Genomic DNA, 25,112 nt, shown 5'->3' with positions numbered 1-25,112 from the left:
ATATTTAGTCCTATGCTATCCCAAATAGCACAGTGTTAGACACAAAGAAATCCAATGAATACATTTTGAATTAATACAAAACAACCGTCATATAATTCTTCTTATATGGGAGTTAAACTCTATACTTGACTTAGGTAGAGTTCTGAGTGGGCACGTGGTCAAGAAGAGGAGCGGGCATGCCCTGGTGGCGCAGCGGTTAAGTGCCCACGTTCCGCTTCAGTGGCCCGGGGTTCGCTGGTTTGGATCCCGGGTGCGGACATGGCAGCACTTGGCAAGCCATGCTGTGGTAGGCGTCCCACATATAAAGTAGAGGAAGATGGGCACGGATGTTAGCTCAGGGCCAGTCTTCCTCAGCAAAAAGAGGAGGATTGGCAGCAGTTAGCTCAGGGCTAATCTTCCTCAAAAAGAAAAAGAAGAGGAGGATTATATCGTCCTCTTGGGAGAAGCTCTTTATATTCTGGATGACTGTTACTAGAAATCACTCCACAGCCTTCTCAGCTGCCATGCAACTCCCATCAATTTCCCTACATGCAGAATTATGCCCAACTGAAACCACGAAACGAAGTGATTCTTCTCCAATTTCTCCATGTTTCTCCTGAATTGGGAAGCCTAGAACTTGAGTCAGGACTTTGGCAATTTGGCATTATTTGGGAACTCAGGCCCACACTTTTCCATTCCAGAATCACAGTTAGTTGAAAACCACATGTGGTACCTGGCTGGTTCGTGGCACCTGGTGACACTAAACTTCAGGGGGCTTCTTGCTGACAACTTCTCCAGAACAAATGTCCACAAAGGTTTTTCTAAATTCTCAGGAAACTCTTCTCTTCACTCAAGGTTTGAACACTTGAGAACAACTGAACACACTTTCTATGACATCAAGTCACTCTTATAATCCATTTTAACAGAGAGTTGGTATCAACTCTGATAGAACCAGTCAAACAGTTAGATTAAGTTTCGATAGCTGCATAATTAGATCATTTAAAAATTTTTGCCTATCAGTATATAATATGAATATATAATACAGGTCAAAAAAAGTGTTGTCCATTTAAAAAAGTGTCAGTACAGTGCCACAGCACTTATTTTGCTTTTTCAGATCAAAGTTGAAAAATGTACTCAAGATGCTGCCTTTACCAGCTCTTTGGATGGGAATGACATGGTCGATCCATGTGTGAATACTAGAGAAGAGCTGAGGCGATGAGAGGCCTTGTGAGTGACTTACCAAGACAGGCACACAAGCACCAAGGTTTCACACCTCCACCTCCTCAAGCTAATGGGGTAAAAGACAAAGATTTGGCTATTATACCTCATTGGGGATTTATTAAGGATCAACTTCCTCCATAAACCAGGCTTATCTCTGTTTAGGTTGCCCCGATAAGACTTCCTTTCTCTCCAAATTCAGACTAGCTCCACGAACATATCCTTTCTGAAGCATCTGAAAATGATTCTTAGTTTTTCTCTAATGTTACTATTACTTTCACTAGAAAGAGAAATAAATCTTAAATGCTTTTTTCTTTTTTAAGCATGATCGTGAGGGGGAAATACTGAATGCTGACTATATGCCAGCTCTATGCTGTTATCTCATTAATGTCTTTTTGAAAACCTTATGAGGTAGGTATTATTTCCATTTCTAGTTGAGTAAACAGGGACACAGGCTGGCTAAGTCATTTTCTTAAGGCCACACAGTTAGCAGAGTGCCATCCAAACAACCCAAGCTAGGCCCACAGCCCGTGCCAACTCCTCTGAGTTGTATCAGACCAGTTTCATTTCCCCATCTTCAAGTATTTCCCAGAATTCCACAAGTTGTGAAAAATAGCTAGTTAAACTGAAATGTCTTTTGGTTTATTAGTTTATTCTTCTTCAATATATGCCAGTGAATGCTGAAACTATCCAGTATATTTATTTGTTTCATACACATGCTATATGATTTGTCTGTTTGTTTTATACTTCGCCGAGCTTTTCTCTTTGGATCAAACGAATGACTTTTTTAAAACAATAAAAATACTTTTGCCATTTCAGGATGATCTATCATTTGCTTTTGTTGTGGATCAAAAAGAATGGCATGTTCTTTAGCTCCTCTTTCCTCCAAGGTAAGAGGAGATACCATGTTGTTTTCTAGTCTGGTTTCTCTATTATTAGAGAATATGCCTCCATTTGGTTTTACGTCATCTAGAAATCATGCTTTCGTCATCTAGAAATCATCCCTTTTCTGATCTTGATGTACTAATCCTCTGCTGCAAAAGGACAGCCAAGGTTTGGGGAAACGCACACTGGACCATCAATTTAATCAACTCAGTGGCTATCAGAGAAGCATTTTCACTTAACCTGATGGTAGTTTCAACTTAAATAATGCTTTACTTGAAAAGAACAGAGTTTTGGTTGTCAAATAAGACCAGCGAGCGCCGCCAGGATGTACCGCAGAGTGACTGACCGAGAATTTATAAAATATGTGAGAGTTCCGTGTTGCAAAGGCAGAGGCTGTGTTTCAGGCTCGGTGTAGCACCTAGCACTACGGAGAATATCAACGTTTGAGGTCAATCAGTTCCTGTCACTGAAGGAAGAGCAGCGTGAATACTTCCTAAAGTGAACGGCAATGCAGTACGATACTCTCTTCCCCTCGCAATCACGGTGAGGATTCTTTCTCAAACTTCGGGCAGGTGCAAGGCTGAGTGTAATAAATCCGAAGGCATTACAACTTCTTCTTCTGTTAAGGATGGCAAGACCTCCCCTCAGTTATGCAACATCAGCAAAAACAGGGGCCAAAACAACTGCGCATCACACTGGGAGCCAGTGAGGGACACAGAAGTGAGAGCAGGTGCTCGGCTGCCTGGTGAATGGCCCATTTAAAAATTCAACAATAGTCAGAGGGGAGCAGGGAGCTCAAGAGCCACCACTGAGATTGGTGAAACCAGCATTTCTAAATTCAGTGTAAACTCACACCCTGAAAGAAGGCACGCTATAAAACAGAGTTCCAGAAATCTAGTGCATCATTCACCCTCCACAATATTATGTAAAAAGCATTCTCTTCAGGAAAAATCATGGAAAGAACCACTCACGCAACAAAACTGGTGCTTCCTCAATTTCAAATGTCCCTATAAGATATTAATTATTAGCTGGATAAAACAGGCAAAAGCAGCTGTTCATTGCAGAACCAACTAATCATCTCTCATAACTCTTTTGAAAAGCAAATGTAGATGTCAGAGCTCGAGTGAAAAACATGTTAAATGCATTGTGTCTAGACTTTGCCAAGAAAACGAGGGGGTTTAAGTGCACAAAATCAGAAGTTCTTACTAAACCAGAATTTCAAATCAATGTAAAAAAATTCAGCTTCATATTTTAACGTATCTTGTCATTAGCATTTTATATTTATACAATCAGCTTTAGGGTGAATGTTGCTGTATATTCAAGATGTACATGCATCCTACATGGTGAGTAACACCAACATAGTAAAATGATAAAAATAAAAAATGCTTGTCAGGCATCCCTTCCCTTAAAATGCTGCATATTCCTGTAACTGTAATATACACAGACGATTAGAAAGCAGATCAAACACACAAGGATATCTCCACTACACCAGCAGAAAACCTTAAAAATGGGTGAATCACGGCAGCAGAAAACGAAGCATAGGTGATTATCAGGCACCAGGAGACAAGAGATGCAGCAAAACATAGAGCAGGAAAATATGAGGGGAAAAATCCAGGACTGTCTGTATAATATATGCAGATTTTTTTCAAATGTAAATTTTAAAGTGAATGCTGCTTTTATGTTCCTGCATAAAGGAAAGCATAACAAGGCTGCTCCACTTCCCTTTAAACACAAGCACATAAAGAGAGTGAGGGATGTGAAAAGCCAATTCTTTGTGCTGCTACTTAATCAATTGCACTCAGTTCTCCTCCTCGATGACACAGCCACAGTGCAGAGAGCACTCAGCAGTTAATGGATATAATGTTGGAAAAGCACTTTGAGGTCTTCCAAGGAAAGGCAGGGTAAAAACCCAAAGGAGCGTGGTTTTACTACTTATTCCCAATAACTGAGCAGCATTATCTAGGAAACTCCCAAGACCTGAAAAGAAATTAAGATATTAATTTATTTTGCTAATTCTGATTCTTCCACGTGAGATGACTTCTTTCAAAAGTTGGAACTTGAAATCATCATAGGATTATCCTGAGCGCTAGTCTGGTCTTGTAGGATAACCAGTGCACACAGTAAGGAATAAATATGTTCTTCAAGTGTGACAGCCTACGTTTACAATCTGTCAAAAAGCAGAGCTGAGGAGGAGTTATGTGTTTTTAACTGTATACATCCATCACTAGCTATCACTCTTCCCACAGGCAGCAAAAAGTCAACAATGAAACATAAAAGCTAAAAATAAGTGAGCGAGCAATTGCTCAGAAGAGCCTTTTTTATTACTGCTTATTTAAAGTAATTGAAATAAAGGGCTCAGATCTAAGAAAAAGAAAAATAATCATGCCCTGCACAAATATGTAAAAGTCAGTTGCAAGTAAAAGTTCATGCCCATAACCACACAAGATCAGCACTCTGAATGGCACAGGGCCAGAATGCAAGTAGTGACTAATATAAATTGCTAGAAATGCCATGAAAAATGACAATTATAGGCACTTCAAATGCTCAAAGAAAAATTTAGTGTCATTCCATACAAGCTAAGAATATTTCTTCATTCACAGGTATTATAACATGTTCATTTCTAAGTCAAATCAACATTTATTAAAGACCCATTGTGTACAATTTGCTATGCTAATGATGGAAAATATTGCATAAAAACAGTATGGTTTACATGCAAGCATACATTCAAATACATGTATGAGTATATATTACTGAATATAGAAAAACTATAATCTACAAGGAGAACTCTAGATTCAGAAAAATCAATAAGTTCATGAATTAAATAGGTTTTTTGGTTTTCTTCTCATTCTGTAGGAATTTATTAGGTGAGAAAAACAGCATAAAAATCTTGCAAGTTGCAAATTTGAAATCTTACATACTCAAAAGGAGGCAAGTTGTCTTTCAACAGTCGTTTTTGAACTTTTTTAGATTCAAAATGATTCATCTAACCAAATCTCATATGAAACTACATTATATATGTGAGATAAAAAGAGGTATTTAATTAATACAGATTTGCTCTATAAGTGCAAGTTTATAACACTTATTTGTTAGGTAAATAAATTAGGGTGGTGGTTTTTTTTTTTTCACTAAGGGAAAAATGTGAAATAGTGGATTATGGATGGCAGTTACATTCTTCTATGAGCCTCGGTGTCTGATTCATTTCTGTGTTTTGGGGGTTTTGCAGTGTACTAAGAAAATTCTGATTCATACACATAAGTGCTTGCAAATAGTAACATTTAACAGCTCCCTAGCAATCGCAGGTTACTCTTCAAGCAAACAGAGACGGCAGGAGAAGCTTCATTCCACAGCCTGAACCAAAACTCAGTAACCTATTAACACAAATTAACTCATCATCACTGTTCACAACTAAGTTAACATTTTCCATACAGTTGACTGTTTTTGTAGAATTTTAAAAAATTATAATACTTATATCCAAATCAAACCCAAAGATCCCCCCACTCCCAGAATGTCCTAAAGGTTAGTAGAATCCAATCCCTATTTGAAAACCTGTCTCTAAAAAGCCTGCCAGCATGCGCTGAGTTGGTATCAGTAGTCAAAACACGGGTCAGCAGGGCGGATGTAGCACACAAATGCCTGTTGGCAAACCTAGGATTCGAGCAAGCTGTGCCATCTACAGACCTGCTGACCTTTGGTCTCCTTCATTTCCTCCCAATGGTCTTGTTCCTCCTCTCCACTACTGTTTTGGCCCAGAGCAATCCAACCGATCATCTCTTTACGCTTCATAGTACGCCTGTTATAAATGGAAATCATCAACGTGACATCAGAGAGCTGAAAGAGGGCCACCTGGAAAACAAAGGTCTCCTTATAGACAGGATTGGGCTGACCACGTCGAATGGATGTCTTGCAGCGGGACATCTCTTGACCCACAGAATTGAGGAGAAAGAGCTTTCCATATGTATCTAAGAAAAAATAACAGAAATGAGAAAACATCAGTGCTTTCTGTTCTGCTGATTTAGTTGTAATATTTACATGGGCTGCAAATTTTTCCTTTTTAACATACTGAGCAGCATCCTTGTGCCTGGTACTTGCTGCAGGACTAACACATCTTACAGGAATAATTAAGGAAAGGAATTTTACCTTGAATGCTTAATGTTTCATGCAGCCCACTCTCGGACATCTTGCTAATGTTTATTAGAAGCTCTCCATCTGCAGGGGTGTATAGGTGCGTAGGCATATGTGCCATGGTGTTTGTGGACACGCACAGCTCTTCATCTACAGTTTATTTATATAACAAGATAAATATATACATTTTGTTCTACATGGTTTTTTTCCTCTTCCTAGTCAAAATACTGTTTATGCCTGGGTTAGTCTCTTCTCTTCTCACTCTCTACATATTCTTTGGATCATCCCATCTATCTACTGTCAACTGAATCAAATACGTATCTCTGGCCTCGTCTTCTCTCCCAAGCTCAAGACCCAACTGCATACCACATTTCTTCCTGTGGACATCTCACACCAATATGTCCTCAACTTTTAAAAACTTGCTGCTTCAATGTTCCACATCTCTGTGAATGGTAGTTTCATCCACTCGATGGTCCAAATCAGAAATCAGGACTACATTTTTGACAATACTGGCTTCCTCACTCCTGGTCCAGCCAATCAATCCCAAATCTACCCCCTCCTCTCCATCCCCAATGCCACTGAACTCTCAGTATACACCGTAAGCTCAGCTCACCAGCATCTCTCACCTGCATTTCTGTATGTTTCCTCACCAAACTCCAGTCACAGGATCACCCCGTACCACAGTCAGAGAGGTCTTTGTAAAATGCATATCTGGTCATGTCACTCTCAGTAATCAACAACAACTAAACCCTCAATACTTCCCCCCAGTCTCAGGATAACTCTAAATTTATTGGTATAGACTACACCCTCTGGCTCTCTTTACCTTCCAGTCTCATTGTACACCACTGTCGCCCTTATACACTGCATTCCCGCTATACTGAACTACCTGCATCCCTCCAGCTCTCCCAATCTCTTTCCCTTTCCCTCTCCACAAGCTGTACATGCCACGACATCCACCTTCACATGACTTCTGTTCATTAGTTGGTTTGGACACATCGCTGCATCCAGGAATCCTTGCTGACCACTTCGCGCTTCCCCTAGCCCTGGTTCAGATAAGCCTCCTGTGGGCTTCATCAAAATCTGGTTTTCGCCTATCTCAGCACTTATCACCCATAGTAACACTGCCGGTTTACTTGACTGCAAGACTGTCAGCTCCCCACCGGTAGAAAGAGGGACTGTCTTGTTACCTCTGCATCCCCGATGCCTGCCGTGGTGTCTAACAGGTGGCAGACATTCAATAAATATTAAATACTTTTTAATCAATGATCATGACTACCCAGGATGCTTAACTTTTTTTTCTATTGATCTGGAGTTTTCAAACTCAAAAAATGAAGCTAAATCCCTCGTTTTCTAACTCTGGCATTAGAATGCTATAAAATGGTGATTAGCATCATATGTTTAATCATTTATAGAAAGGAAAGACAACACCCAAATTCTACTAACATAGACTACTGCTTTTGCTAGAATTCCTGAGTGGATCATTACAAAGAACATCATCTCCTAACACAATTATATTTTATTAAAATTATTTATTAATTTCTAGACTTTTAACTACAATTCTTATCAGTTACTTAGATGTGTTCTATTTTTTTTAACCGAAATGTTAGGGTGTTTCCGAATTCTGTCATTCTGTACATTCTGTTCCATGCAGGCTGAAAGCCAATTAGTGTTTACTGCTTGCTTTCCACCTAACAACCAGTCCAACTTTTTAAAGTGTGAACCCAGACCCCTATAATTTACTGTTCTATATAAGAGCATTGTAAGATAGGAAACAAATTACAACCTGCAGTTTTCATTCTATGTTGATCTTTTTCTATTCCGGTTTGATGTGTTATTTTATGCACTTATCTGCTGAGAAACACAAGGTGTGAAATTACACTTCAGGTGTGAAAACACTTCTCTGTCTCAGAAACAGGGCTCTCCACTCTTCAAACTCCTCTACAGCAAAAGCTGTCAGAAACCCAACAATGGAGGAGTGAATTTGCGTGCCCACAGCTGCACAGCTCCTTGATTTCTGGAGGAAAAGTTCTGTCCAGTCCCCAAACTGCTCTGGCAATTCTGTCGCCAGTGATGGCAGCGGAAACTGAGTTAATCCCACAAACAAAGACCTGCTCATTTCACAAAGAGAGCAATTTCAAGCTTTATCCTGTCACAAGGTCGTTTTCTAATTACAAGAAAGGCCACTTATTACCAAACTTCCATCACTGAAGCTGAATTGTAAGTGACAAAAAGGGAAAATAATAGTTTTATAAACAATCCAGTCTGGGGACACCTGACCGAGAGAAGCAAATATTACTGATTGTTCCAGCTCAAAAGGGGAGCTTTGTCAGCAGTGAAAATGTGCTTGCTTTTTAATGTCCAGAACAGAGGTTCTGGAAATTCTACCCATGCAGAACAGTGGGGCGCATGGCTGGGGTCTTGTGAGGTTCATTGACTTATTCTGATGAGCACCGGTGAGAATGGATAAAGAAAGGGTCCAGCTAAGGAAGTACACAACTTAACTGAGCTCTGTTCTCATTCTTAGGAGTTGATAATACTCACTACAAAACAACAGCAAACAATATTTTATCTTCTGATGATGATTCAGAAGGCCCCTCAGTGTCTCCGGTAACTCAAAACCTTCATCAAAAGGCTGAATGGGTCATAATCCCTGGATAGTTCTGGATGCTGCTCTTCTGACTCAGCCCTGTCAACTGCTTCACCAGTCACTTGTCTCTTTAAGGAAAATGCCACATGTACCAAAAAAAGGTAACAGTACATAATCCTCAATTTATCACGGCACAAAGTATGTCACTTGAAAATCAGAAGTCATTTTTGCAAAGAAACAGTATGATACCAGGTGGTCAGTTATATAACCCATATAAAACACCTGCCCATTTGCAGCATGATGCTCTACCAACCGTGCTACAGGCTCGGCTCAGGATAGAGCACGCGGACCAGAATTCTCTGGGCCAGAGGAGGGAATTTGCTCATTTAACCTACCCTTCCCTTTTAACTCATTAATAATTACAAAACATTTTAAACATACCTAAGGGAGTAGAGAATAATATTACACATACCCAAATACACACCACACAGACTTGTGACATTTAGTATTTTTCAGATTTACTACTGATTTTTTCACTTTTGGTTTGATTTTTAAGAAGTAAACCATTATAATTGAAGATCCTTGAGTGCCTTCCTTGATCCTGTTCAACTTCTCCTCTTACTAAAGGTAACTACCATCCTGGATTTTGAGTTTATCATTTTTATGTATGTTTTTGGACTTTCACTATATAAGAAGATATAACTAAAGGCATCCAAAAGATATCCAAGATATATTTCAGTATTTTAGCATTTAAATGTTAAAAATTTAACATTTTAGTGTGTGTCTTCCCAAAACTTACCTTTTTCATTCAATATTAAATTTTTTATATCTTCTATATGATATATATACCTGTGATTCACTTATTTTAACTGGTGTATAGTGTTCCAGTGTATTAATAAACCACAATTCACTTATCCATTCTCTTAATTAGTCGACATTTAATTGTTTATTGAAAAGATTTCAGTGAACATTTTGCAATATTTTCCATTACACTAACGTTTGCGAATTTCTTTAGCACATCTTTAGGAGTTGGTAACTGGCTCTTTATAAGTTCCAGATACAAAATCTTTATTATACTTATTGCTAATATCTTCCCCCTGCATGTGGCTTAGCCTTTTGCTTTATTTACAGTGACTTTTGAAGTATAAATGTTTTAAATTTTTGTGGAGTCATATTTATCAATGTTTTCCTTTCCAGTTGATGCTTTTAAAAGAAAATTGTTTAAGAAACCCTACCCAAACTCAGTAGTCTCCCATATGTTCTTTTACAAGTCTTAAGAATTTGTCAATCTGATCTTTCTTTACTTGAGATATAATTGACATATAACATTTACTAGTTTTAAGTGTACAATATAATGATTTGATATAGGTAGATATTGCAAAATGACTACCACAATAAGTTTAGTTAACATCTGTCACCACACAGTTACAAATTTTTTTCTTGTGATGAGAACTTTTAAGATCTACTCTCTTAGCAACTTTCACACATACAGTACAGTACTGTTAATCACGGTCACTGTACTGTACATTACATTCTCAGGTCCGATTTATATTCCAACTGGAAATTTGTACCTTCTGACCACCTTCCCCTATTTCACCCAGTCCCCACCCCCTGCCTCTGGCAAACACCAATCTGTTCTCTGTATCTACGAGCTTGGTTTATTTTAGATTCAACATATGAATGAAATCATACACTATTTGTCTTTCTCTGACTACATTTGATCTTTAATACACCTGAAATTGATCTTTGTGTGTGATGTGAGGTAGGGGTCTAATTATTTTTCCTGCATATGGGAAGCATTATTCCTTAAGTAGTCCATTATCTCCCAGCTGATTTGTAATACAACATCTGTCAGATATCAAGTTTCCAGGCTTGGGTACCCTTTCCTAAGTCTGATAATATTTATCATCATCATTTTATAATATGTCTTGATATCCACTAGGGAGAATCCCCCTATCACCTTTTAAAAAAAACTTAGTATTCTAAGCTCTTGCTTGGTTTAACTGGCTCTTACAGATGAATTTCAAAACCAGCTTGTCAAGTTCTATTAAAAAAAAAATCAGGGGCTGGCCCCGTGGCTGAGTGGTTAAGTTCACGCGCTCTGCTGCAGGCGGCCCAGTGTTTCATTGGTTCGAATCCTGAGCGCGGACATGGCACTGCTTATCAAACCACACTGAGGCAGTGTCCCACATGCCACAACTAGAAGGACCCACAACAAAGAATATACAACTATGTACCGGGGGTCTTTGGGGAGAAAAAAGGAAAAAATAAAATCTTTAAAAAAAAAATCAAAACATACTAAAGAAACAGTGTTGACATTTTTATTGGGATTGTACAGACTATATAGATTAATTTGGGAAAAGCTGTTTCACCATATGGAATATTCTCACCAATGAACGTGGTATATCTATCATTTAGTTTTCTTTTATGTCTTTCAAAAAGTTTGGTAATTTTTTTCCATAATTTTCTTGTTTTTTATTGTTATCCTTTACTATCTTAGATATTTTGCTGTTGTTGTAAATAGTACTGTTTTAAAACTCTACTTTCTAACTGTTCCTAATATATTAGAAAACAATGATTTTGTATAAGAATTATCTTCTTAAATTTGTAGATTCTCTGTATTTTTAATGTGGACAACCATATTTTCTAGAAATAATGGCAGTTTCATTTCTTCCCTTCAAGTTTTAAATTTTTATTTCCTTTTCTTATTCTACTGAATTGCCTTGAACCTCCACTCTAATGTTGAATAAGAGTGATGCGGGGCTGGCCCTATGGCTGAGTGGTTAAGTTCGTGCGCTCCACTGCAGGCGGCCCAGTGTTTCGTTGGTTCGAGTCCCAGGTGCGGACATGGCACTGCTCATCAAGCCACGCTGAGGCGGCATCCCACATGCTACAACTGGAAGGACCCACAACAAAGAATATACAACTATGTACTGGGGGGTTTTGGGGAGAAAAAGGAAAAAAAATAAAATCTTAAAAAAAAAAAAAAGAGTGATGCTGGTGGGAATTCTTATTTTGTTCCTGACTTCGAAGAGATTGCAGAATTAAGAATGCCAGTTAGTGTAGATTTTTCTTAAAATGCTCATTATCAAGCTTAAGCAAGTTCCCTTCTGTACCACACACTAGTTACTGATATTCAATACCATTTCCACTTTTCTAAGCTCTTTTCTGTACCAATGAGGCATAAAGCCTTAAAACTACATTCTTTTAAATCTTTTGCCAGTAAGATCCCAGTTAGATTCTACTAATGAAAGCTACTTGTATGAGAGTGTAACATAGAAGGGGGGGGGCCACATTCTCTGAACCCAGTTGTAGGCATGTGTCTAGACATCAGCAGACAGCAAGGTAGGGGTTTTGCCCCTGGGGTTCAAACATCCTATGAGAATCACCCCTTTTGTGTGCACATGGCTTAGACCATATTGGCATCTTCCTTTTAATGCCTGTACTTCTGGGTTTCCTGAAAAGACCCTCTCTGACCTTTATTTCCCAGCCTTCCCATACTTAAAACCTATAAAAACAACCTCTGACTCAAAATTCTCTAGGGTATTTTCTTGACAAAATCTGACTGATATAGTAATTGGTAATCTGAACTGGAATGTTACCATAATAAAAAAAACAAGAAGAGGCACTGGCCTAGAAGTTGGGTTCCAGGTGAAGAAGAAACTGCTACGAGAGGCTGGAACAGTCCAGGTCTATAATCCATATTATGTGATGGTAAAATCGCCATCTGCTATAACTTGGAAGGAAGGGCACGTGCCTAATGAGCTTGTAGCTCTAGGGAAACAGATTGAAAAACAGAATGTTAGAAGTGTGTATTCAGTACTACTGGCTTCATTTAGAGGGCTAGAGGGAGGCAAAAGGTAAGCTTGGGAAAGAACTGACCAGTGCACAAGGAAAATGGAAAGGAAAAAGAGTACATGGAAATTTAGACCTTTTTGTAGTTGGAAAATCTGATTTCTTCCAGACCTCCAAACAGTGAGAGAGAGATTTTAAAAGGCTACGAGCTACAAAGGCCCAGTAAATAGTCTCAGGTGAGTAATATGATAATGATTCAGGTCAAATATCAAATTAAGGATGTAGGCTTCCCACCATATTTGAGTTGACTGGGCCATGTGACTGAGCTCTGAATAATGGAATGTGAGAAGTGACAAATATTACCTTCAATCATAGCTATATTTGACCACTCCCGCTCAAGCAAGAAATCTCCCATGCTGTCTCTTCCCCTTTTGTGACAACAATGGAGGTCACATTTTGAATATCATTATCCCCTCACTAAATGGAAAGAGCCTGTATGCCTCAGCCACAGATTAGAGGAGAGTCACCCAATTCCCTTTGGACTGCGATGCTAGAGAGAAATAAACCTCCGCTGTGGTGAGCCACTGAGACCACAGGGTTTATCTGTCATTGCAGCATAGCCTAGTCTACACTAATACACCTTCTATTACTCATCTCCTAAGAGTTATTCTTATCAATAATGGATAGCGCATTTTGTCAAACATTTCTTTTGCATCTATTGAGATAATCATAATGTTTTCTGATAAATTAGTTAGCATGGTAAATTACACTAGCAGATTTTTCCTAATGTTAAATCATTCTTGCATTCCTGAACTAAGTCAATTATTCAAATATATATATAATGAGGCTAGGTGGGCCAAATATAAACTGTAGTGTGTCTGAGAGACTGTGGCCAGAGGGCACAGGGAGAGATTGGGAGGAAGAGAGAAATATTAATCTAATCTTATATTTATCTTTCACATAGAAATTTTACTCCAAAATAACATTGTAAGATCTCATCAAGATGGCGGCATAGGCAGATTCTGAACTTCCCTCCTCCCACAAACACAACTAGGTTATAACTATTCTTGGAAAAATTACCCTGGAGAGAAAACTGAAAACTGGATAAAAAGAATGCCCACAAAACAAGGGACAGTCCTGACTGAGGCGGAAGAAGCAGAAATTCCTTCTGGAGAGAAAGAAAGCCACCCTTCTGAGCAGTGGAGCTTCATAGCCAGCTGGGCAGGAGCCACCCTAAGGCACGCAGCCCTCCCTGGAGGAGTGGGAAACTTAGTGGGGGCACATTAGGGCTATAAGCATCCTTCAGACTCAGCACAACAGAGACAAGTGTCCTACTATCTGGCTTCACTGACTATCAACTGCAATGGGGATACCCCCAGAAAAGCTAACGGACGAAAGATGAAAAAACCCAGCTCTTAAAAGACCCTCATACAAATTCACCCGTCTCAGAGAACAACCTAAAATTACCAAAGAAAGCTGAACAGTCCTTTGGTGAAAAGAGACTCACCTGATTGGCTCTGGGTACATCTCAGTGAGAGGTGAGACCTCTCCAGAGACTGAGACATTGGTGGTGGCCATTGTTGTGACCCAGTACAGGTATGCTGACACAGACCCTGGCAGATGCCATATAAGTTCTTCCTCTGGACTGTTAGCCCAGGGGTCTGCCACACCTACTAGAGTGCAGATTTAATCTAGTTCAGCCAGGGCAGGCAGCCTGCCCTAGGGACCTGCCCCACAGAAAGGCAAGCCCTCAGGCTACTTGTCAGCCTGCATAGACTGGGTGCCTTGATCCTCTACAGGCAGGTGAGTGTGTCCGCCTCTGTGGTGCAGGGCCTGTGTAATGACCAGGTGACCTGTGGGGGGTGTTGGTGGATAGGTGGGGGCCTCTGCAGCAGGGCGACTGGGTATGCTCCAGGGGGTCGGAAAGTGCGCATGGACCAGGGGCTGTGTTGACAGTGTGTGTGGACCTGCGGGGGTGGGGCTGATCAGTGGGAGAGGACGTGCACATCACAAAGAGCCACAAAGAGGATAGGCACCACTGGCCAAAGCCTGAAACAATTGGGTGCTCCCATGCCTAGGGCCAGCCCCACTCAGCTGCAATGCTAAGATAGCTCACAACAGCCTTGCAGGCCTGAGGCCTACAGCAACGGTAAGCCCCTGAGGCTAACAACCAGCTACACTGGGTAACTGCTCAATTAACAGGAAAACTGCAACAGGAGTGTACTATTAGACTTTGTAGCCAATGGTGCTGGGGTTTCTCAAACCTGATTTACAAACAGCCGGTCAGGGAGGGAAAGACTAAGTTCCCTGGGTACTGCAGTAAGAGGAACCCTGCCATAGCAGAAGGACACAAGTAGCCCACAAAGGGGTCACTCCTGGATCATTTGGACTGGTGACCAGAGGGAAGCACAATGCTGGGCCTCAAAAGGTGTCTCTTACATAAGGCCACTTCTCCAAGATCAGGAGATATAGCTGACTCACCTAATACACAGATATAAGTACAGAGAGAGAGGCATAATGAGGAGGCAAAGGAATACATTCTAAGCAAGGGAACAGGACAAAAATCCCAGAAAAAGAACTAAATGAAACAGAAATAAGCAATGTACCTGACACAGAGTTCAAACAAAAACCCACAAGGATGCTCACTGATATTGGGAGAAGACTAGATGAACACAGTGAGAACGTCAACAAAGAATTGGAAAATATAAAAAAGAAACAATCAGAAATGAAGAATATAATACTGGAAATGAAAAATTCACTGGAGGGACACAATAGCAGAGTAGATGATACAGAAGAATGGATCGGTGAGCTGGAAGAAAGACTAGAGGAAAGCACCCAAGCCAAACTGATAAAAGAAAAAAGAATTAGACAGAATGAGAACAGTCTCAGGGAACTCTGGGACAATATCAAGTGCACTAACATTCATGTTATAGGTGTCCCAAAAGGAGAAGAGAGAGACAAAGGGGCAGAGAATCTATTTGAAGAAATAATAGCTGAAAACTTCCCTAACCTGAGGAAAGAAACAGACATCTAGGCACAGGAAGTGCAGAGAGCTCCAAACAAGATGAACCCAAAGAGGCCCACACCAAGACACATTATAATCAAAGTGTAAAGAATTAAAGACAAAGAAAGAATCCTAAAAGCGGCAAGAGAAAGGCAACAAGTGACATACAAAGGAAAGCCCATAAGGCTATCAGCAGACTTCTCAGCTGAAACACTACAGGCTAGAAGAGAGTGGCATGACATATTTAAAGTGCTGAAAGCAAAAAATGTACAGCCAAAAATACTCTATCCAGCGAGGTTATCATTCAGAATGGAAGGAGAGATAAAGAGCTTCTCAGACAAGCAAAAATTAGAGGAGTTTATCACCAAGAAACCAGTTCTACAAGAAATGCTGAAGGGAGTTATTTAAGTGGGAAAGAGAAGACCACAAATAGGGATAAGAAAATTATCCAAAAAAAAATAAATAACCCCCAAAAACAGGCAATAAAATCACTGGTAAAGGCAAAAATACAGTAAAGGTAGCAGATCAACCACCTGTGAAGATAATATGAAGGTTAAAAGACAAAAGTACTAAAATTACCTATTTTAATGATGAGGGTGATAGATAGACACACACAAAACAACAGATTAGATATGATTTCAAAAACATAAAATGTGGGAGGAGGGGGTAAAAGAGTAGAGCTTTTAGAAAGAGGTCAAGCTAAAGAGACTATCAACTCAATATAGATTGCTAGATATGCAGAATATTATATAGGAACCTCAGGGTAATCACAATACAGAAACCTATAATAAGTAAACCAATAAGTAAGAGGAAAGAAATCAAACACATTACTAAAGAAAGCCATCAAATGACAAGGGAAGAGAGCAAGAAAAGAAGAAAGGAACAGAGAAGAACTACTAAAACACACAGGAAAAAAATAACAAAATGGAAATAAATACATATTTATCAATAGATACTTTAAATGTCAATGGACTAAATACTCCAATCAAAAGACATCCAGTGGCCAACTGGATAAAAAAACAAGACCCATATATATGCTGCATACAAGAGACACACTTCAGACCTAAAGACACTCACAAACCAAAAGTGAAAGGATGGAAAAAGATCCTCCATGCAAATGGCAAAGAGAAGAAAGCAGGGGTAGCAATACTTATATCAGACAAAATAGACTTAAAAACAAAAACTGTAACAAGAGACAAGGAAGGGCACTACATACTGATAAAGGGAACAATCCAACAGGAGGATATAACACTTGTAAATATCTATGCATCGACCATAGGAGCACCTAAATATATAAAGTGAATATTAGGAGACATAAAAGCAGAAATAGACAGTAACACAAACACTCCACTTACAACAATGGATAGATCATCCAAACAGAAGATCAACAAGGAAATATTGGCCTTAAACAACACATTAGATCAGATGGACTTAGGAGATATATATAGAACATTCCATCTAAAAAACCACAGAATACACATTGTTTTCAAATGCACATGGAACATTCTCCAGGACCAATCACATTTTAGGCTACAAAACAAGTCTCAATAAATTTAAGAAGATCAAAATAATACCAAGCACCTTTTTTTTTTAAAGATTTTATTTTTTCCTTTTTCTCCCCAAAACCCCCCCAGTACATAGTTGTATATTCTTAGTTGTGGGTCCTTCTAGTTGTGGCACATGGGATGCCGCCTCAGCATGGTTTGATGAGCAGCGCCATGTCCGCGCCCAGGATTTGAACTGACAAAACACTGGGCTACCTGCAGCAGAGTGCACAAACTTAACCACTTGGCCACGGGGTCAGCCCCCAAGCATCTTTTTTTACCACAAAGGTATGAAACTAGAAATCAACTACAGGAAGAAAAATCAGAGAAGCCACAAAAATGTGGAGAGTAAACAAAATGCTACTGAACAACAACTGGGTCAAAGAAGAAATCAAAAATTACCTGGAGACAAATGAAAATGAAAATATGACATGTCAAAATCTATGGGATACAGCAAAAGCAGTTCTAAGAGGGAAATTTATAGCAATTCAGGCCTACCTCAACAAACTAGAAAAACCCCAAATAAACAATCTAACAGTACACCTAAAGGAACTGAAAAAAGAAGAACAGACAAAGCCCAAAATCAGCAGAAGGAAGGAAATAATAAAAATCAGAGCAGAAATAAATGAAATGGAGTCTAAAAAAAAAAGAAAAAATTAATGAAACCAAGAGCTGGTTCTTTGAAAAGATAAACAAAATTGACAAGCCCTTAGCTAGACTCACCAAGAAAAAAAGAGAGAAGATTCAAATAAACAAAATCAGAAATGAAAGAGGAGAGATTACAATGGACACCTCAGAAATACAAAAGATAAGAGAATACTATGAAAAGCTATACGCCAACAAATTGGATAATCTAGAGGAAATGGATAAATTCTTAGAAACATACAACCTTCCAGAACTGTTTCAAGAAGAAGTAGAGAATTGAATAGACAAATCACCAATAAGGAGATCGAAACAGTAATCAAAAACCTCCCCCAAAATAAAAGTCCAGGACTAGATGGCTTCCCTGGTGAATTCTACCAAACATTCAAAGAAGACTTAATACCTATCTTTTTCCAACTGTTTCAAAAAATTGAAGAGGAGGGAAGGCTTCCTAACTCATTCTACAAAGCCAACATCATCCTGATACCAAAACCAGACAAAGACAACACAAAAAAGCAAAATTACAGGCCAATATCACTGATGAACATTGATGCAAAAATCCTAAACAAAATACTAACAAATGGACTACAACAATACATTAAAAAGATCATACATCATGATCAAGTGGGATTCATTCCAGGGATGCAGGGATGGTTCAACATCCGCAAATCTATGAACGTGATACACCACAGTAACAAAATGAAGAATAAAAATCACACGATCATCTCAATAGATGAAGAGAAAGCATTTGACAAGATACAGCATCGATTATGATAAAAACTCTAAATAAAATGGGTATAGAAGGAAAATACCTCAACATAATAAAGGCCATATATGACAAACCCACAGCTAATATCATTCTCAATAGAGAAAAACTGAAAGCTATCCCTGTATGATCAGGAACCAGACAAGGATGCCCACTGTCACCACTCTTATTTAACATAGTATTGGAAGTCCTAGCCAGAGCAATCAGGCAAGAAAAAGAAATAAAAGGGATCCAAATTGGAAAAGAAGTGAAACTGTCACTATTTGCAGATGACATAATTTTAGTATAGAAAACCCTAAAGAATCCACTAAAAAAACTTTTAGAAATAATAAATGAATACAGTCAAGTCACAGGATACAAAACCAACCATACAAAAGTAAGTTGCATTTCTATACACTCACAATGAAGTAGCAGAAAGAGAAATTAAGAATACAATCCCATTTACAATTGCAACAAAAAGAATAAAATACCTAGGAATAAACTTAACCAAAGAGGTGAAAGATCTGTACACTGAAAACTATAAAACATTGTTGAAAGAAATTGAAGAAGACACAAAGAAATGGAAAGATATTCCATGCTCTTGGATTGGAAGGATAAGCATAGTTAAAATGTCCATACTTCCTAAAGCAATCTATAGAGTCAATGCAATCCCTATCAAAGTTCCAACAACATTTTTCACAGAAATAGAACAAAGAATTCTAAAATTTATATGGAACAACAAAAGACCCTGAATAGCCAAAGAATCCTGAGGAAAAACAAAAAGGCTGGAGGTATCACCCTCCCTAATTTCAAAATACACTATAAAGCTATAGTAGCCAAAACAGCATGGTACTTGCACAAAAACAGACACACAGATCAATGGAACAGAATCAAGAGCCCAGAAATAAACCCACACATATATTGGCAGCTAATTTTCAACAAGGGAGCCAAGAGCATACAATGGAGAAAGGAGAGTCTCTTCAATAAATGGTTTTGGGAAAACTGGACAGCCCCATGCAAAAGAATGAAAGTAGACCATTCCCTTACACCATGCACAAAAATCAACTCAAAGTGGATTAAAGACTTGAATGTAAGACCCAAACGCATGAAACTTTTAGAAGAAAACATTGGCAGTATGCTCTTTAACATCGGTCTTAGGAGCATATTTTCAAGTCCCATGTCTGACCAGGCAAGGGAAACAAAAGAAAAAATGAACAAATGGGACTACATCAAACTAAAAAGCTTCTGCCCAGCATAGGAAACCGTCAACAAGATGAAAAGACAATCTAACAATTGGGCGAAGATATTTGCAAACCATATGTGTGATAAGGGGTTAATATCCAAAACATACAAAGAACTTACACAGCTCAACAACAAAAAAAACACAACAATCCAATTGAAAAATGGGCAAAATATCTGAACAGAGATTTCTCCAAAGAAGATATACGGATGGCCAACAGGCACATGAAAAGATGTTCAACATCATTAGCTATCGGGGAAATGCAAATCAAAACTACAATGAGATATCACTTCACTCCGGTCAGAATGGCTACAATTAACAAGACAGGAAACAAGTGTTGGAGAGGATGTGGAGAGAAAGGAACCCTCATACACTGCTGGTGGGCATGCAAACTGATGCAGCCACTATGGAAAACAGTATTGAGTATCCTCAGAAAATTAAGAATAGATCTACCATATGATCCAGCCATTCCACTGCTGGGTATTTATCCAAAGAACATGAAAACATGAATTCATAAAGATACATGCACCCCTATGTTCACTGCAGCATTATTCACAATAGCCAAGACTCGGAAGCAACCTAGGTGCCCATCAAGGGACGAATGGATAAAGAAGATGTGGCATATATACATAACAGATTACTCCTCAGCTATAAGAAATGACGAAATCTGGCCATTTGTGACGACATGGATGGACCTTGAGGGTATTATGTTAAGTGAAATAAGTCAGACGGAGAAAGTCAAATACCATATGATCTCACTCATAAGTATAAAATAAAAACAACGACAAACAAACACGTAGAGACAGAGATTGGATTGGTGGTTACCAGAGGGGAAGCGGGGAGGGAGGAGGGCGAACAGGGTAATTAGGCACAAACATGTGGTAAAGGATTGTAACGAGTCTTTGGGTGGTGAACACGATGTAACCTACAGAGAATTTGAAATATATTATGATGTTCACCTGAAAGTTATATAATGTTATAATCCAATGTTACTGCAATAAAAAAAATGCAAAAAACCCTAACAACCAAACAAAGAAACAAATAACATTGTAACCTTCAGCTTCCAGACTACTTCAACTTGGCCTTTGAGTCATTTTGGATAATATATTTGGATAATCAGGGGGAAAGAAAAGAAGTTTTAGTCCCTTTATATTTATTATGATCACTAATTTATTTTGATTTATTTTTATTCTTTTGGTTTGTGCTATTTATTCTGCATTTTCTATGCTTTTAAATATCTTTTTTCTGCTCTCTATTGGATTAATTGCATTTTCTTTTTTCTCATTTATTCCCTTTATTGGTTTGAAAGTTGGATTAAAATTTTAACACAAACACTTGATTTAATGTCTAAAATCAATCAATATTTCTACCCTCCTCCTAAGCAACACAAAGACCTTAGAATTCTTTGACTTCCATCTCCCCTTCCCATCCTTCCTATTATTTCTGCCTAGAATTTTATTTCTACTTTGATGTATTCCTAATACTAGTCATTTTTTCTACTGTTGCTGTTTTGTTTTATGCCATCTATATATGCTTATATTTACCTACATGTTTACCAAACTTTTTTGTTTATTATTCCTTCTTGCACTTCACTACTTCCTTCTAAGTTCAATTTCTTTCTTCCTGAAGTACATCCGTTGTTAGTGTTTTCAGTGATAAACGCTCTCAAGCTTTGTGGAAAATATGTCTTCTCCTTCATGTGAACAGAATACTAAGTTGAGAGTGTTTTTCTCTCAGGACCTTGACGAAATTCTCCCCTTGTCCTCTGGCTTCTATCACTGTTGTTGAGAAGTCTGTCATCAGTCTTACCATCACTCTTCTGTAGGTAACTGTTTATTTTTTTTAAAAGACAGCAACATTGGGATACAATTCACATACCATGGTAACTATATTTTCTCCCATGTTGCTTTCAGATTTTCTGTCTAACTTTGATGTTGTTGTGAGAATTAAATGAACTGATGTAAGTAAAAGAATATCATATATGCACACAATGTTAGTGCTGCATACACAGAAATCTTCATAAGAATTGGCCATAATTCTGAGCACATAGTGAGTATTAGTAAATGCTATATTTAACTGAAAACTGGATGCAGATTTTTTGAAAAGATGATATGCCCCATATCTGTTCATTTTGTTTTAGTCCTTTTTTCCCTGCACTCCATTTGTAGAGCGTACCCTTGCATCACACTTTTTCTTCACACTGAACATGAGGCAGCTTGATTTGCTTTTTTGTTTTTCTTCCCTCTAGTCTCTGCTATTGTGGGTCCCTAACAAGGTTAATATGCTACTGCTGTAAGTATTATCATTTGGGATGTAATTATCACATGTGGCTAATCATGCACATGCTGAGAGGCTGGGGAGCTTGTTGTTTTTAACTGGAGGGGACATCTTAATGATAGGCTTTGACAAGGACCATTATATGTGTGTGTATATACACACAGATACACAATGCTGTAACACTCTGTAGAAGGAGACGTAGCAAAGATGAAGATGGAGAAAGAGAAACTGCCAACAAAAATAGCCGACCTTTTTTTTCAATATAGCGCTTGCATTGGCAATATTAGCTTGTTAACCTCATTTAATAGGGAAGGAAATAAAATTCAGAGAGGTTAACTCAAATGTCAAGGCCACGCAGGAACTGGGTGGCAGGCCCAGGAGAAGGACAGAACAGAGCTGCTAAACTGTTAGTGAGTTGCTTTCCCATGAAGCCAAATTTGAAAGATAATCAAATGTTTCTAATTCTTAATGGTAACTTTTTCAAAAGCATTTGTAAATGCATGTCAGGATTTCAGATGTCTACCAGACACCATAAGCTGCTTTTTCACCTGGACCATCTGCCATGTACAGATGTGGAGGCTATCCCTTGCCATCAGATTTGAAGACTAGCCTGTACCCTCTTAATAGCAATAATGACAACAATATTTTTGAACACTGGCCACATGTACTAAATGAGATATTACCCTGAAAGTGAGTGGAATGATTCTTGGCACATTGTTATGGGACTTGGGCTAAGATTAGTTCACGTTGTTACCTCATTTATATGTTGTTTCTGAAAAGGCTCTATGGGCTGGTTTCAGTAATTTTATTTTATCTATTTTTTTAAAGATTGGTCCTGAGCTAACATCTGTTGTCAATCTTTTTTCCTTCTTCTTCTTCTCCCCAAAGTCCCCCAGTACATAGTTGTATATTCTAGTTGTAGTTACTTCTAATTCTGCTCCATGGGACACCGCCTCAGCATGGCTTGAAGAGCAGTGCTAGGTCCGCACCCAAGATTCAAACCAGGGAAACCCTAGGCTGCTGCAGTGGAGTGCACAAACTTAACCACTAGGCCACGGGGCCGAGAAATTTTAAAATAGCCTATTTTATCTTCTCTAGCCCACCTATGATTTGAAAAAACACAGCAATTAATAACATGGGCATTTTCATGAAAAAAGATGATAGATAGATAGATGTAGATACAGATATAAAAATCTGTGTCTATCTGATGAATAGAGAAAAGGTTAAAGTTAGAAATGAAGAAATGCCCAGTGACATACTTTCTCTTGGGATGGATGTGGTTTACGTAGGATGCTACAGAGGATGCCCTCCGGTTCGGTACCCTGTCTACCCTGTCTAAGGTTGAGTAAGAAAAATAGGGTTGGACCTTGAGATTTCAATATAATTAAAAACAATGTAATGCCAACCACTCAAGCCCCTGTCTATGACTAAGGCTCATGTCTTGTTTTTATCCACCTGACACAGCTGAACTATTCAAGACCAGATTAGCTTTTTCTGCCCAATGTTTTACAACTAAAATTTTCAAATACACTGAAAACTTGAAATAATTGTACAGTGGACACCCATATACCCATCACCTGGATTCTGCAATTGGTGTATTTTGCTCCAGTTGTGCTATGAACTGAATGTGTATAACCTCAAAAATTCCTATGTTGAAGCCCTAATCTCCAATGTGATGGTATTTGGACATGGCAGCTTTAGGAGGTCATTAGGTCATGAGAGTGGAGCCCTCATGAAAGGGAGCAGTGCCCTTACAGGAAGGGACAGGAGAGAGAGGATTTCTCTCTCCACCAATTGAGGACACAGCCAGGAGGTATCTGCCTGCAAACCAGGAAGAGGGTTCTCACCAGGAACTGAATCAGCAGACACTTTGATCTTGGACTTTCCAGCCTCCAGAACCATGAAAAATAAATTTCTGTTGTTTAAGTCACTGATTCTATGATATTTTTTGTTCCAGCAGCCTGAGCTAAGACAGTTTGCTTTCTCACATATCCATGCATCTATCTATCCATCAATCCATCTTAGCTGTAGCTATCATTGCTCTTCACCCCTAAACCTTTCAGCATGCATTTCATTAACTAGAGTTCAATATTTTATGAATCTCTTCTATTTTAAGGTAAAATTTACATACAGTGGAATGCACAAAGCGTCGTACCATTCAGTAAGTTTTGACAAGTGCAAACATCCATTTAACCCACACCCCTATCAAAATATAGAACATTCCATCACCCCACATGGCCCCTCAGGGCCCTGCCAAGTCCATCCCGACATCAACACCAATCCTGAGGCAAACACTCTTCTGCTTTTTTTTCACTATTGATGAATTTTGCTTATTTTACAGCTTCACATAAACAGAATCATGTAGTAGGCACTCAGTATGTTTCTGAGATTCCTCCATGTTGCTGAATGCCTCCATTAATTCCATTCCCTTTATACTGCTGTATAGTATTCCACTATACAAATGCATCTTAATTTATTTTATTCATAAGGATATGAGGGTCTTTGCAGTTTTGCCATTACGAATAAAGCTGCTATGAACATTCTTGTGCAGGCCTTTTTTTTTTTAACTTATGGGTAAATGCCTAAGAATGGAACTGCCAGATTGTCAGTGCATGTTTAATTGTATAAGAAACTGCCAAGGCTTTTCCCAAACTGGTTAGTCCATTTTGCATTCCCACGAAGAATGTATTCTCGACGCCCTCACCAACACTTGGTAGAATCAGCCATTTTAGTTTTAGCCATTCTGGGAGGCGTTGTAGAGACTCATATCTCCAAGAATGTTGTATCAGCTCTTGCCCATCAGAGCAAAACCTGCCTTTCACTGAGCCCTCTCTCCCAAGGATTTAACCTCAGAAGTTTGGGGAGGGGTGCTTACATTTCAGTGGCTTATTTCTTCTAAGAGCTTTAATAGAGGAAGAAACTTCCTCTATCTTGTCCAACTCCTCTATCTTGCTTAGGAAGAAGAGATTAAAATATCAGAACAGTCGTCTGACTGGATCAAGTTGGCCAGTTCCAAGTTATCTTTGTTTCACGATATACTTCAAGGCAAAAAATTCTGTCTTCTAAATCCCAGC

At 38.7% G+C, this 25,112-nt stretch overlaps 1 protein-coding gene across 8 annotated transcripts in view; it reads right to left on the bottom strand.

The window, feature by feature from the left end:
* Window positions 1-299: 299 nt before the first annotated feature.
* SYT16 (synaptotagmin 16) overlaps window positions 300-25,112 on the bottom strand; it is a 175,641-nt gene continuing 150,828 nt past the window's right edge. For 7 of the 8 annotated variants that reach the window (XM_046647718.1, XM_046647719.1, XM_046647722.1 and 4 more), the window contains one exon: window positions 300-6,041. In XM_046647718.1, the coding sequence (XP_046503674.1) occupies window positions 5,728-6,041 (314 nt within the window). In that variant the 3' untranslated portion in view covers window positions 300-5,727. Of the gene's footprint in view, window positions 6,042-11,701; window positions 12,566-25,112 lie in introns of those variants that run through there. The other variant, XM_046647723.1, reaches the window with a different exon arrangement.

The sequence above is a fragment of the Equus quagga genome, chromosome 20, assembly GCF_021613505.1.
Source record: "Equus quagga isolate Etosha38 chromosome 20, UCLA_HA_Equagga_1.0, whole genome shotgun sequence".
Classification (NCBI taxonomy): domain Eukaryota; kingdom Metazoa; phylum Chordata; class Mammalia; order Perissodactyla; family Equidae; genus Equus; species Equus quagga.
The sequence above is the reverse complement of the archived record's forward strand: the minus strand, read 5'-3'. Positions and strand labels throughout refer to the sequence as shown.